Here is a 15124-nt window from a genome sequence, read left to right as displayed (position 1 = left end):
ATTTTTCTTAATCTTTGCTAATTAAACAAAAATTGAAGTTTAAAGGGTGAGTCATTTCAATAGCTTTATATTGTCTTTCCTTTTGATCGGGAGAGCTGTGTCCCACCCCATGTGCCCCCGCCCCCTCTGCCTCATCGCAGTGAGAGAGCCTAGGACACTCTCCTTACAGAGAGAACTGCTTCCTGACTGGGAACCTAAGAAAAAGACACAGACACCGTGTCACCTTTTGTTTAGCATTTTTGTACAGTTCTGCATGTCCCTCGTCAGTGGTTTGGTGGCCAGGATTGATGAAGATGTTGACCCCACCCCCCACCCCCGCCCCGAGCCAGGAGGACCCGCCAGACCATGTGGGCTGGTAGAATTCAATGCACACACACATTTGCTCCACAGTGGAGGGCAGCACCTGCACTGCAGATGGCGCTGGGAACCAGCAGTGCAGGGAGGGAGATAGACTCGCCCTGTGCTGTCCAGCTTGCCAGGGAGACTGGGAATATTGCAGAGAATGGGCAGGAGGTGCTGGGAAGCATTTGCTAAACCCTTGCTGACTTCCTCCATGTCCAATACGGAATGTAAAGAGTGATCATAAAATTGAAGGAGCGTTCAGCCTATCAAGGCATTTTCTTTTCTGTAGTAGCTCAGTCCACTCATAGGCCCACAGTAAGTTTCCAGGCCATAACTGGAAGAACACATATTCTTTAATAAACACTGATGTACTCAGAGTTTTTAAGAAGCCTGCAAATGGAAAGCTCAACTTTTCTAACATGTTTTCTACAGTACTCCACCCTGATGATTAATATTCATGATGGTAGAGAGAAAATATTGCATCATCCTGAGGTGACTTGCAAATCGCCAATAAGATTTAATTAAATTTACGCCTGACCTGGGGTGGCGCAGTGGGTAAAGCATCAGCCTGGAACACTGAGGTTGCTAGTTCGAAGCCCTGGGCTTGCCTGGTCAGGGCACATACAAGAAACAACTACGAATTGATGCTTCCCGCCTTCCCCTTTCTCTCTCTTTCCTCTCTCTAAAATGAATAAATAAAATAATTTTTTTAAAAAAATTTAGAATCATTTTCCTGGCCCTGGCTAGTTGGCTTAGTGGATAGAGCATCAACCTGGCGTGCAGACATCCTGGGCTTGGTTCCCAGTCAGGGCACATAGGAGAAGCAACCATCTGCTTCTCTTCCTCTCCTTCTCTCTCTCTTCCCGGTTTGCAGCCAGTGGCTTGATTGGTCCAAGTGTCATTCAGGTGCTAAGAATAGCTCAGTTGACTTGAGCATCAGCCCCAGACAGGGGTTGCCAGGTGGATCCCAGTCAGGGTGCATGCAGAAGTCTGTCTCTCTATCTCCCCTCCTCTCACTTAAAAAAAGAAGAAGAAAGAAAAAAAAAAAGAATCGTTTTTCCATTAAGGGCTATTCTATTCTATTCTGCAACTTTGCAAACTGACAATTCAAGTATTCTGTCTCACCTTATGCTAACTAACCCTTGGTTTTCAGTGATTCTGGATGAATTAGAATTTGCTGTAGGGTAGTTTAGAACTTCAGAACTTCTTACTCTATTCCCACCCTGCCAACCCGCCCCTACCCTTCAAAAGCCCACAGTCCAGACCTTGTTGCTGTCTCAGGAAGCTGTGAGTCTTTGTGGGGATTCTCTCTCTCTCTCTCTTCCTTTCTCTTTTTCTGGTTTTAGCTAGTTTGCACCATTTAGGAGAACCTACATTTGCAGATGCTAAATTTACTTTGGAGGAGTCACTGCCCCTAAGGTTCTGCTACGCAGCTGCCTAACTGTCTATTAGAAGTGATAAGACGGAGGCAAGCTGTGGGCCAACTGAATCACTCACAAATTAAGGTTTGATTTGTTAAAGTGATTGAAACCTAGAGCTTGATTACAAGTGTCAACATATAAATTCTTGGCTGAGCTTCTGTCACTCCAAGGCTCATAAATTCAAATGATTTATTAAATGCTAATTCATAATGTTCATCTACAAACACTAATAACAGGTTAAGGTGAAGATTGGGGTCCAAACAAGTCTGTAATTAGTCTTGACAAGGGATGGAATGTAGGACTCCACCCGTTTTCTAGTTTTTCTTTTTTGTAGTTGCTTCCTGTAGTTCAGCTTTGGCATCTACAAAATGTTGTTCATGGCAATCAGTTGGAATCCCTTGTACTTCCAAGCATTGGTAGGGAGGACCCTGATGTGGAGTCTGTAATGCTGAAACACACTATAGTCCTTTCCACTTAACACTGTAACAAATTACCATAAACTTAGTCACTTAAAACAATAGGAAGTTAGCCTGACTAGGCGGTGGTGCAGTGTATAGAGCATCAGACTGGGACGCAGAGGACACAGGTTCAAAACCTCAATATTGCCAGCTTGAGTGTGGGGTCACTGGCTTGAGTGTGGAATCATAGACATGACCTCATGGTCGCTGGCTTGAAGCCCAAGGTCGCTGGCTTGAGTGTGGAATCATAGACATGACCTCATCACGGTTGCTGGCTTGAAGCCCAAGGTCGCTGGCTTGAGCAAGGGGTCACTCGCTCTGCTGTAGTTCCCTGGTCAAGGCACATATGAGAAAGTAATCAATGAACAACTAAGGAGCTGCAATGAAGGATTGATGCTTCTCATCTCTCTCCTTTTCTGTCTGTTCCTATCTATCCCTCTCTCTCTCTTTCTCTGTCTGTCACAGAAAAATAAAACAACAGGAAGTTATTATCTTTCAGTTCTCAAGGTCAGAGGTCTGAAATCAATTTCAGTGGGCTAAAATCAAGGTGTCTACAGGGTGTTCCTTCTGGAGGGTTTAGGAAAAGGCCCGTCTCTTTGCTGTTTCTGGTTTCAGAAATATTCCTTGGCTTGTGGACCTTTTCATCCATCTTTAAAGCCAGCAACAGTGTACTGACTGAGTCCTCATGCTGCCATTCCTAGAGGTAAATCATTCCACTTCTTCCACTCATAAAGACCCTTGTATTGGCCCTGGCCGGTTGGCTCAGTGGTAGAGCGTCGGCCTGGAGTACAGAAATCCCGGGTTCGATTCCCAGCCAGGGCACACAGGAGAAGCACCCATCTGCTTCTCCACCCCTCCCCCCTCCTTCCTCTCTGTCTCTCTCTTCCCCTCCCGCAGCTGAGGCTCCACTGGAGCAAAGATGGCCCTGGGCGCTGGGGATGGCTCCTTGGCCTCTGCCCCAGGTGCTAGAGTGGCTCTGGTCGCAACAGAGCGACGCCCTGGAGGGGCAGAGCATTGCCCCCTGGTGGGCAGAGCATCGCCCCCTGGTGGGCGTGCCAGGTGGATCCCGGTCAGGCGCATGCGGGAGTCTGTCTGATTGTCTATCCCCGTTTCCGGCTTCAGAAAAATACAGGAGAAAAAAAAAAAAAAAAAAGACCCTTGTGTTATACTGAGACAACCATGATAATGCAAAATAATCTCCACATCTCAAGATCCTTAATCATATCAGCAAAGCAGTCCCTTTTACTGTGTAAGTATATTCATAGGGATTAGGGATTAGGATGTACACATTTTGGGAGGACTACTATTCAGTCGACCACATCTGCCAAAATGCAGTTATGTTTCTTTTTTAAAAAATGATTTTGTGCTCTTTGAGCATCTGGATGAACAAGCAGAACCATATGCACATTTATTTTTAGAGTCTGAAACAAACATTTTACGTTCATGTGTTTGTTTGTTTATTTGTTAGATGACAAATTTAAGAACATGATTTAGGCCCAATATTTATTATTGCATCAAAACCACCTCTCAGGAGTCTTCAGCCAGATAACAGCTCTGACCTTTCCCCATGTTACAGCAGATCCTCTCCTCTGGGTGGGAGCTGGGGTCAGCCCACCGCTGCAAGAGGGAGGAGACTCCTTTCTGCCCTACACAGGTCCCTGTCCTTCAGCCCAGTGAGGGGCAGGTCTGCATCCCCACACCCATCACAGAGCAGGGTGTCTGAGGAAGGGCCCAGGAGCACATGAAAGGCATTGCCAGTTGGGCCAGGGATGCTTGGATGCTCTCTGGGATCTTGGATGTGAGGGAACATGGAACTTAGGGATCCATCAACGGGACTGCAGCATTCCCAGGGAGAGAATGGAGGAAGAATGGAGAGTTAAACTACTCCCTCCTTCTGTTCTCAGAAAGTAATGGAGACCCTTGAAAGAAATTTTTAATGACAGAACTGCCATTGAATAGGAATAATCACCTATAGAATTGGAAGTGACATTTGGTGTCTTGATCAATATCACCTCACATCCCTCCTTTTTCAGTCTCCCTTTCTTTCTCTTCCGTGGACAAGTTACTTGACCTTCCTGCACATTGTTTTTGTGATTTGTGAGCTGAAATTAATTAGAGCACCTGCCTCACGGGTCACTGTAAGAGTTGAAAAGTTATTACAAGGACTTAGAACAGTTTGTCATGAGGTATCACTCAATAAATGTTGGCTGCTGTTATTCTAGAAGTTTCCAGAGCTGAGACAGGATGTTTTCTGCAAAATAAAAAGAAGTTATTTCTCATTGAAAAATCAAGGCAATAGAGAGAATCTTCCATTAAGTTTTTTTGTTGTTGTTGTTATTTTTTACAGAGACAGAAAGAGTGTCAGAGAGAAGGATAGATAGGGACAGACAGACAGAAATGGAGAGAGATGAGAAGCATCAATCATCAGTTTTTGTTGCAATACCTTAGTTGTTCATTGATTGCTTTCTCATATGTGCCTTGACCGCGGGCCTTCAGCAGACTGAGTAACCCCTTGCTCAAGCCAGCGACCTTTGGTCCAAGCTGGTGAACTTTTGCTCAAATCAGATGAGCCCGCGCTCAAGCTGGCGACCTCGGAGTCTCGAACCTGGGTCTTCTGCATCCCAGAATGATGCTCTATCCACTGCGCCACCGCCTGGTCAGGCCCATTAAGTTTTAAGTTAAATTTACTTTCTTGTGGAGTGTATGTTCACAAAAAAAAGGCAAAATGGCCCGACTAAATCTTCTATTGGTAGAACTCAGAGAAAGTTCTTGTATGGATGACTTTAGGGGCTCCCGGCCTTCTTTACCTGTTGTCTTTGCTGCTAAACCCCAGCCTGTCTGGGAATAAGTTAAAGCTTACGGGCTGCCCTGATGTTCACAGGACTCGTAAAAGAAAGCTCACCCTTCTGAGAAAGAATGTGGTTAGCACCAGGAGCTCCCCAGATCTGAACTGTGGACTTGAGCCCACAGGTGCACTTCATGAATTGGGACTGTTTAAGGGTGGCCTGTTTGGATTTGTTCACAAGTTCAAGTCAGAGGCTTTCTGAAAGCAATATGTTGTCTGACATAGTATATAGTCGGACCCATAGCCAGAGGTAGATTTAATGGCGGGCGTACCGGGCATGCGCCCTGGGCCCCGACTTCTGAAGGACCCTGCAAAACCCCAACTTTATTTACACTTCTTCCTAAAGACAACAAGTTCAAGGGGCCCAATATTTTCTTCTGTGCCCAGGGCCTCAACTGACCTTAATCTGCCTCTGCCCATAGCAGTTCTCAGGGAATTTACTTGAAAGAGCAGATTGGAGTAATTTTAATTAGCATATTTATTACATAGATGATAATGATTGCTTTGACAAAACTCGGTGTTCAAATAACTGTTTCCTTGGAGTCAGACTCCCTCCCAGTTGTAATCAGATTAATGGCAGTTTTGATGAACACAGTGAAGTTCAGAACACCTTTTGTTTACCTTTTCACGCCTTTTGTATGAATGAACCCTGAAGGAAAGATTTCATTTTTGTTTCTTTTAGCAGCATGGGGGAAAACATTTTTTTTTTTATTTACTCATGTAATGAATGAGGCATACACAGCAACCGGATGAGAGGAAGGAAGGCCACGGTGGTGGCCACGCGAAGGTTTGCCCTCCGGGAGTACCACATACACTCACGGATTAATCCTACCTGGTCACAAGAGCACCAACTGTGACCATCGCAGGCAACCAGACTTGTGAATATTTGTGCCACAGAGAACCGAAGTAAGGACCAGAGGGACTTCTGTACGTCTTTTTTGGAACCACTTTCTGAGTGGCACTTGAATTTTTCCCCCAAATAATCTTTCTAAATTGGCGTCATAGAAACTATAAGGGGTCCTTGGGTTATGAGAGTCTTGACATACGACGTTTCGAGTTTACGACGCGAATGCCCATAAAAAACTTTTAAAAAATTGAGACAGGGGTGTTTCGGCTTACACCATTAGCATCGTATTTACTGACGATGTGGGCGGGCTAGTTTGGTTTGTTGGTTGTTTGGTTGTGCACGGCGGGAGAGTACGCAGTAACACGGCATATGAGTGAGGGAGTACACTTACCTACGCCATTTTGGACTGTTAAAAATGCAAGTGTTCCCTTTGTGTTAGGCTACGGTATGTTGTGACTTACACCAAAATTCAGGTTACGTCACTGTCGTAGGAACAGAATTATATTGTAACCCAAGGACCCCCTGTATGTCACTTTTAATGTAATCTTTGGGTGCATAAAACACTGTGCTCTTCTGATTCTAAACAAAAATGGAGGTAGGGGGAGCTTTGAAGGAGTCCATCTTGTTATGGACCCTGAGAATTCAACTCCAAACCCTTGCCTAATTCTCGGTCCTGAATGTGGACCATAGATGTTACTCTGGAATGCAACTCAGATTCCCTTCCTGGAGGAAACTGTGAAAAGCCATTGCTCACACTCGTGGCTTTCCCTTAGAACTAACCTTAGTTCTTGCTTGTTAGTGTTTGGTTTTCCCTTTTCTTCATTGGGGATTGCTCTTATCATAACAAGCCACATTGTAGTTTAAGAGTTTAACTCTTAGCACTGTGTCTGCGATCTGGCAACAGGAGTGATTTCTATGACCCAAATGACACCCCTGGCTGTTCCCTCCCTTCTCCTCTCTGGACTCCTGTTCTTTTTCCTGCTCCCTAAACATGGATTTTCCCAAACAGAGCTCCGCCAAACACTTTCTCTTTCCATTCCCTCTGGAAGTCTCATCTTCTCACCATGGGTTAGGCTTAGGTGTAAGTCCTTTCCACCCTGTATTAGTTTCCTAAGGTTGTCATAACAAATTACTATCTATAAACTAGGTGGCCTAGAACAACAGAAATCTATTCTGTCACAGTTCTGGAGGCCCGAAATCAAGTGCGGGAAAGGTTGGTTCCTTCTGGAGACCCCTGAGGGATATCTGTTAAGTGACTCTTTTTTCACTGCTGGTGGTATCTGGCAATCCTTGGCAGTTTTTTGCTGTAGGTACATTCTGCGCTCTCTGCCTTCATCATCGTGTGACATTTTCTCTGTGTGCATGTCCGCATTTTCTTGTTTGAGAACACCATTGGATTGACTGGGGACTGTCTTAATCTAGTGTGACCTCATTGTAACTTGGTTACATCTTCAAAGACCCAGTTTCCAAGTAATTTCACATCTGCAGGCTCTGGGTGGACATGAATTTTTGCAAGATGCTAGTCAACCTAGACACATGTGTGATCTCATTTAATCCTCACAACAGCCTTATCGGCCCTGTTTTATATTAATGAAGAAATAGATTACTTCTAAATCTTCACCTCTACGATGTACAGTTGTTAATGGACATCATAAGATGTTGCGCTGGCCCCTCAAGGTCAATGTTCCAAAAACAAACTTATTCTTGCCCCTCCCTCCCCCAAAATGTGAAGGTCTATAACAACAACTCCAGAATGTCTGCTCAAGACAGTAAAAGGGTTCTTTGGGAAGGGCTGTTTAAAGCTGCTTTTGCCTAACACTTTACATAAGCTTAAAAAAATGTGAATGGCCCATTTCTAAAACTGATGGGTACCATCACTGACTTGAAATAAGACAGCGGCAGGGGGAATAATAGATTTAAGAAAATACTTAGGAAGCAGATTTAATAGGTCTGGTGACCACTTGTTTATGGAGGTAGACGGTGGACAGGTGCCAAAACTGTCTTTACTGGATTACAGGCTGGATAATAGGACTGTTTACAAAATAATCAAGTGTTTTGTTTTGTTTTCTACAAGGGCATGGAGCTGCTCTGGTTGAAAGGGGTGGGGCCTGTATTTTCTCCTTATCTTCTCTCCACAGGTGAATGTGCCTAATGCACTTTGGTAGAATATTAGGAAAGTTACTTATTTAGCACATTCTTCTAGCTCTAAATAAGAAAGTACTTACACTATTCCAGATACATAGGTATCTACCCGATTTTAAAAGCTTTTACAAGAAGAAGGATCCTCATGACCTCCTCCATCTTCCTTTCCTGGAATGGAACAGCTTTCTCAGCAGTGTGCTAAGCTTTACCTGTAATCTGAAAACAACCCTGAACTGCTTGACTCCTTTTGCCTCTGGTTGGTTGTCATGGGGTCTTGGATGTCCTTCCTGTTAGAAGACCCTACATCTTATGAGAAGAGCCGGTCTGGTTTCCTTCAGAGAGAGATTTGAGCTTTAACTCTTAGAGTGGTGCCTGCTCCCCAATAAATTTTATGGGTTAGGATGTGAGTCCTTCCTTTTCAACATTCCAAGAGGGAAAAAGAAAAATATATAAGCCATGAGGGAGCTGGCAAGACCCGTGGCCACGGGGCCTGCAAAGGGCAGAGCCCAGACTGGGTTCTTGGAGCTGGGCTCCTGGTGTCCCACAGCTCAGCATTTACCCAGAGACAGAATAAGGTTCTTCAAGTTTAATTAAAAACAGGATGTCCCTGCTGGGCCTCTCATTGAGGTTGCTAAAAATAAAGTAGGGAAGTAGCCAGGCCTCTGGGTGGTTTAATCCCATTAAATTGGGGTGGGGGTGGAATTGGAGCTAATAAAAGACATGATTTGTTTCAGATTGCTGTCTGGAGTGGTGTCTTTTCCCTCCCTGTGCCCCGTGGAGTCCTAGATTTTGGCGTTCTAATGCAATCGGCTCAGGGTTGTTGATGCCGTGGGAAGGGAGCAAAGGGACAGACAATTCCCTAAGTGTGATTCCCCCAGGCTGTCATCCACTTACTCACTCTTGGGACCACTGGGACTCCTCACCTCAGCTCTTTGCTCACTGCTCTAGTCACCCACGTCATTGACCTGGTTTTGTGTCATTTCTATCTGTGAGTTGATGCACATTTTAAAAACAGAACAAGACATCTAGTTTGAGTGCTCTGAGAGCTATTTGTAAACGTGAGCCTCCAGAGGAGCGCTCACTTCCTCCTTGGCCCACGATGCACGTGGACAATAGCCTCTTGCTCCCTTCCGGAAGTCCCATTTGGAAATACACTCATATATAATATAAAGGCATCCTAGCTGGCTTTGTGTTTTTGTTTTTTCTTGTATCAATCTCTCCTTATTTCTCTGTCTGAACCCCACTCTTTTCACCTAATAGCTAAAGATTTAAACTCTTTGAGACTCGGTCGACTGTGAGAGCCTCATTTTCTAATACAAACTCATTTGTTTCCTTGGTCTTTCATTTGTTCAACCAAGAGTTTGAGAAAATAATCTCTGAATCATTACTCAATTGACTTCCCATCAGAATCCCATAATGATAATTTTATGAGGACTTTCATAACAGCAATCAGGGCATTACTAGAATCTCTATACCTGTCTAAATGGTGCTCATAAGAAATGAGAGCTTTTGGTCTTCAATAGGGTGCCTCCTAAGCCCTGAGCCAGAGGATTGGCACAATATAAAATAAGAAAGAGTATATCAGTCTTGTTGATAACTTAATCCCCATCACCTAGCACATAGAAGGCACCCAATAAATAATTGTTAAATCATAAATAATCATTTTTTTTTAATTCTCTCAACAGCATTGCCTGCAAATAAGAGAATAGAGGTGAACTTGGGAATTAGGTGTACATATAAAATTCAAATTTATTAATAGTTCCATCCTTTTGTTATTCGTTGGAGAAATACAGCTACCTTACTGTTGTCTGTGAGGCCCCAGTGGTCTGTCTCTACCTGCTCTGAAGCCACAACTCATGCCCCTGTGTGCACTTTCGGCCTTCTTACCCCTCCTCCTCCTCCTCAGGTGTCTATATGCATGTCTCCTCCGTCCACCCCTCACTGAGCTTTGTGTTCTCTTCACATCTGCTTGGCCACCACTCCCCAGGATGCCTGCCCAAACTCCCCACAAGGCCCAGGTTCCCTACAAATGATCTCATAAAACCACACACCATCCCTTGTAGCACTGCTCTCAACAGAGGTCTTACATTCATTTCTGTAATTATTTTAATAATGTTGGTCTGCTTTATTTAACAGTAAACACATTACAGCAAAGACAGGGTAGATAAGAAGGCCAAGTTATGCCTGACCAGGCAGTGGTGCACTGGATAGAGCGTCAGACTGGGATGCTGAGACCCAGGTTCAAGACCCCGAGGTCACCAGCTTGAGCGCGGGCTCATCTGGTTTGAGCATAAAAGCTCACCAGCTTGAGCCCAAGGTTCGCTGGCTCAAGCAAGGGGTTACTCAGTCAGCTATAGCCCCATGGTCAAGGCACATATGAGAAAGGAACCAATGAACAACTAAGGTGTCGCAACAAAATCTAATAGTTGATGCTTCTCATCTCTTTCCATTCCTGTCTGTCCCTATCTATCCCTCTCTCTGACTCTCTCTTTGTCTCTGTAAAAAAAAAAAAAAAAAAAAAAGGCCAGGTTATATATAATAGGTGATCAATAAACATTTGGTGAATGATGGAGTGAGTGGATGAATGACTGAGAATGGGGGGATGGAGTAAATGAAGATCCAACTGCCACCCTCACATCTAAAAGAAGCATGACCTGGTTAACTACACTTCAGGATAGGTGGAATGAAACAGTCCAGGAGAGGTTTAGATGGAGCCATTTGAGAGGAAGGAAGATGACACATAGCAGTAAAAAGAAAGAGGACCATGGAAGGCTTCCTGGAGGAGGGTAACAGTTTAATCAGCCCGTAGTACATGGATAGGATTTCAAGGAGAGGGGAGAAGGGCAGGGGAACACTCAGATGACAGAAGAGTGTAAACAAAACTGTGGACAGGTTGTCAAGCTCTCAACAACCTTTGCAAAGCATCTGATTTGGGAGAGGCCTCCTTTGGCCAGTTATAGGCACAAAGCAAGTGGCACCTAGAAGTACCATGTGAGATGACCTTACTGAGGCCAGAACAGACTCAGGGATGGAACAATGCAACCCCAAAAGTTGGGGACGCGTAACACAGTATCTTTAGGACTTTTGGCAAAATGTGAAGTTACGGTTTGCCCATTGGTGTTCCTCTCATATCAGCTCTGCAACTGGCTCTACAGCTTACACAATCTGGTGCGATGCTGATATCTAGACACTATTTTTATTGTTTTCTTAAGATTCTTGGGCTTGTGAATTCACAAAACATTTAGATTATATAAGTTTGAAATTCCTGTGAGATGTGTGTGTGTGTGTGTGTGTGTGTGTGTGTGTGTGTGTGTGTTCATCAGTTGGTGCCATTGAGTCCCTATAAACTGACTCAATAGTTAGAGAAAAACTTCCATGTAGGAGAAAAGAAAGGGAAGGGAAAAGTGTTGGACCTCAACACATTGCTGGTGTGGAAAGACTTCTGCTTTCTACTCCTGTTACTAAATATATACCTGGCCTGTGTAATCTCAGCATCTTTTTTCCCATTTGTAAAAATAGCTCTAGATTTATAGTCTTTTTTACTTTCCCCGAAGGAACCAGGTGTCCCCAGTGGTGTGGCATGTGGCACTCTAACCGCAGCATAGGCGCTGCATAGACCTGGGCTGGAGAGGACAGCAAGTAGGGGTCCAGAAAGAGGACAGGGCTCAGCTCGCTTCTTGCCTCCAGAGCCCGCTTCAGTGAGCGTTTCTTGGGAAAGCTGACTGTGGCCAAGTTTATTCAAATAGCACCCATAATCCCAGAGGAGGCCACAGCTGTGAGCTTGACCTTCCCCCCAGATAAAACGACTGTGGAGGCTGCTCTGGAGTGCAGTGAGGGCTTTGGGTGGGTTCAAGACAGACTCAGGAAGTCTCAGGTCAACACACTGGGTAAGTCCTTTTTTATTCTTATTTTACCCCTGGACTAGAATATTTATCCCCCTTTCTCCAGAACATTTAGGGACTTGAGGCAGATTGATTCTAAAGACTGTAAAGTAGATTACTTCAGCCTTTATCATGAATTTTGCTTCCACATTTCCCATCTGGAGGCTACCTGACCTCAGCTGCCTCCTTTTCTTTCCTCCTTCCCGCTTATTTCACTGCACCTAGAATTTCAGAACTTTCCAGATCTTTGTGGCCATCCTCTGGCAAAAATCTACTTTTCATTTTTTTTAGGTGAGAGGAGGGGAGATAGTGAGGCAGACTGCCACATGCACCCCCATCAGGACCCACCTGGAAACCCCACCTGGGGCTGGTGGTCAAGTACTGAGACATTTTTAATGCCTGAGGCTGATGCACTCCAACCAAGCTGTCCTCAGCACCCAGGGCCACGCTTGAACCAATCAAGCCACTGGCTGTGGGAGGGGAAGAGAGAGAGAAGGGGAAGAGTGAAGGAGAAGCAGATGGTCACTTCTCCTGTGTGTCCTGACCGGGAATCAAATCCAGGACGTGCATATGCCAGGCCAACACTACATCCACTGTGCCACCAGCCAGAGCAAATCTACTTTTTCTAAACCTCCTTTCTGAAGCTAAATTTCCCAAGGTGACTCTGACTAGCAAAGTCATGATCTGGGGATAAAAACAACTTTTTATTCTTCTCATATAAAAACTGCATCTGACAATGGAGGCCCTTACCGAGTACCCTGGGTGGGGGGAAGTCACAAAACATGGAGACATAGTTTCAGCACTGTTTACAAAACTTTCAGTAAGACTCTCTCTTGCTCATCAGATTTTAGAGGCTCCCAGTTTATCTCAAGCCTAAGACTGTGTAATTATTTAATCCAAAGCTTGCATAGCAGATTGTTTGCATTTTGGGGTCTATTTGGGAGCTAATTGAGAAGGAATGTGAGACGATTGCCACATAAAGGGGAAGAGCATGGGACAGCTGGTGATGTCTGCCTGGGACAAGACAGGGCTCACACTTGCAGACTGTCAGGTGTTTGTCATTCTGAGGGACCTAACTAAAGACCACAACAGACACCAACCTATCCCTCTGGCATGAGGAATGTCATCAGCAGCCTTCTCCTGGCAGTGGGGTCCTCAGAATAGTGGCCTCGATATCACCCAGGAGGAGCTGGTGAGAAATGCAGAATCTCAGGCTCCACCCCCCCTCAACCAACATGATTCTGCATTTTTACCAGATTCCCAGGGAAATTCATATGCACATTAAAATTGGACACACAGGGGTCCAGCGGGTCTTCCTGCCAGTTGGCACTCCTGAAGGTTCCCAGCGCTGGAGTGAGCTCTGCAGGCCTGCCTTCTCCATCGGCGACTGTGCATCCATTTTCCATAGCACACCAGCAGGGACAGGCCTGCTCCCTGGGTGGAGGGGGGACAATCCCTTCTCTTCACTCGTGTGTTGGGAGGTTTAATGATGGGGCTATGGTGTGCCAGTCCAGACTACGTTTCTATCTTCCCACGGTGTTGTTCTATTCCCAGGCAATCTATAAGATGGTTTCCTCTGTAATGAAAATGCCTGAAGATGAGTCAACCCCAGAGAAAAGGACAGAAAAGATCTTCCGCCAGATGGACACCAACAGAGATGGTAGGAAGCTGAGGCTGCTTTGCTTTGTTCAGAGTGGGGGCTGCTGGAGGGGTTGGGGTGTTCAGACAGGGAAATGCCACTTGAGGACAAGATAATGGCCACAAGGACCTGGCTCATGGCCCTTTCTTTGTAAAAGTGGCTCATCCTGCCTGCTCCTTGGTGGTGTAGGACAATGAGGACCAGGGTGGAGACAGGCCCAGGTCACAGCAGGCTGGATCCCGTAGGTCAGCTAATCAGAAAGTGTGGAGGGGCTTGGCATCATGCCACCCAGACCCCCATAGCATTCAATTCAGCTGGCCAGGTGGTTAGTAAGCTCTCCAGCGCATGCTCTGTGTTGGGTTTCCTGAAGCAAAGTGGTGTCCCACGGTTGTTGAGTGGGTGAGGGTGGGAGGGGAGAGGTGGCCAGCAGGTTCCACCCTGAGGGAGTCCCTCTCAATTGAAACCCAACAAGCAGATGCAAAGCAAACCAAAGTGAAAAGGAAGATTGGATTTCAAACTCCAGAATAGATTTTAGATGTTGGGTTGCTGTGTAAAATACAGGAGGCCCCACCAACTTTGAATTTTAGATAAACAAACAATGATTGATTTTTTTCCACAAGTATGCCCTAAGCAATATTTGAAACATATTTATATTTTTAAAAAAACCCTGCTTGTCATTTATTTTAAATTCCAAGTAACTGGGCATCTTGTGTTTTCTTTGCCAAATCTGAACCCTATCTAGAGGTGGTACCTGGGTTTACAGTGCTGAGCCCAGAGCCTGGGTCTTAGTGAGCCCAGTCCACTGTAGCCCTTGCTGTTCTGCTCACTGTTCTGCAGGGCGTCCCTGCAACTCTTGTCTGTGCTGAGCCGATGGACAGACTGACAGAAGGCTGTGCAGTAGAGCGAGCCTCTCTCTGGCCCACATCGTCTGGGAACTGGGTTTTGCGAGGTGCAGACAATCTGCGTAGTTTCCTCCACGAAGCTGCCTTTGCATCCTAGAACATCTCATTTCCCTAAGGCACTGGATTCACAGCAAATAGCTTCATTGTTTAGCAGAAACTAAAAAACCACGGGATAATTTTGATAGTGAACTTGCTGTTAAACTGAACATTTTGCCCATGCTCCAAGAGGGACAGGTATATGTGTATCCTGACCTGGGCCCAGCCACCTCTTTAGAATAGGGCTCAAGGAGGGAGGAGACCCAGACAGGATAAAATCCTCACTGCGTGTTGCCTGCAGATGGGAAGTTAAGGTCCCCACTGGAGGGGGAGGCTCACTGTGGGATCACAGAGCACCAGGAGACTTGGTACTACAGCTCAGAGCTTTGCTTCTGGACCCCAAGGCCGAATCTGACTCCTGCCGGGAACAGAGACCTCATCTGTAGTCTCCTGACATTAGATTCTTCTTGGTAGAAGCTCTTTGCACCTAACACCTGGCCACGGACTTAATGAGAAAAGCCTGGGCCTGCAGGCAGATTAGCTGGATGACGCCTCTGAAGCAACAGGTAGATGACCAGAAAACGACGTGTACCTTGAATGCAGGCTTGGTT

General features: G+C 45.5%; 1 protein-coding gene across 5 annotated transcripts in view; it reads left to right on the top strand.

The window, feature by feature from the left end:
• NCALD (neurocalcin delta) overlaps positions 1–15124 on the top strand; it is a 453474-nt gene that overhangs the window by 434386 nt on the left and 3964 nt on the right. For all 5 annotated transcript variants that reach the window (XM_066379265.1, XM_066379266.1, XM_066379267.1 and 2 more), the window contains one exon: positions 13491–13596. In XM_066379265.1, the coding sequence (XP_066235362.1) occupies positions 13491–13596 (106 nt within the window). The remainder of the gene's footprint in view (positions 1–13490; positions 13597–15124) is intronic.

This window comes from Saccopteryx leptura, chromosome 3 (assembly GCF_036850995.1).
Source record: "Saccopteryx leptura isolate mSacLep1 chromosome 3, mSacLep1_pri_phased_curated, whole genome shotgun sequence".
In the NCBI taxonomy this organism is placed as follows: Eukaryota; Metazoa; Chordata; class Mammalia; order Chiroptera; family Emballonuridae; genus Saccopteryx; species Saccopteryx leptura.
This window is presented reverse-complemented; position numbering and strand designations above follow the sequence as displayed.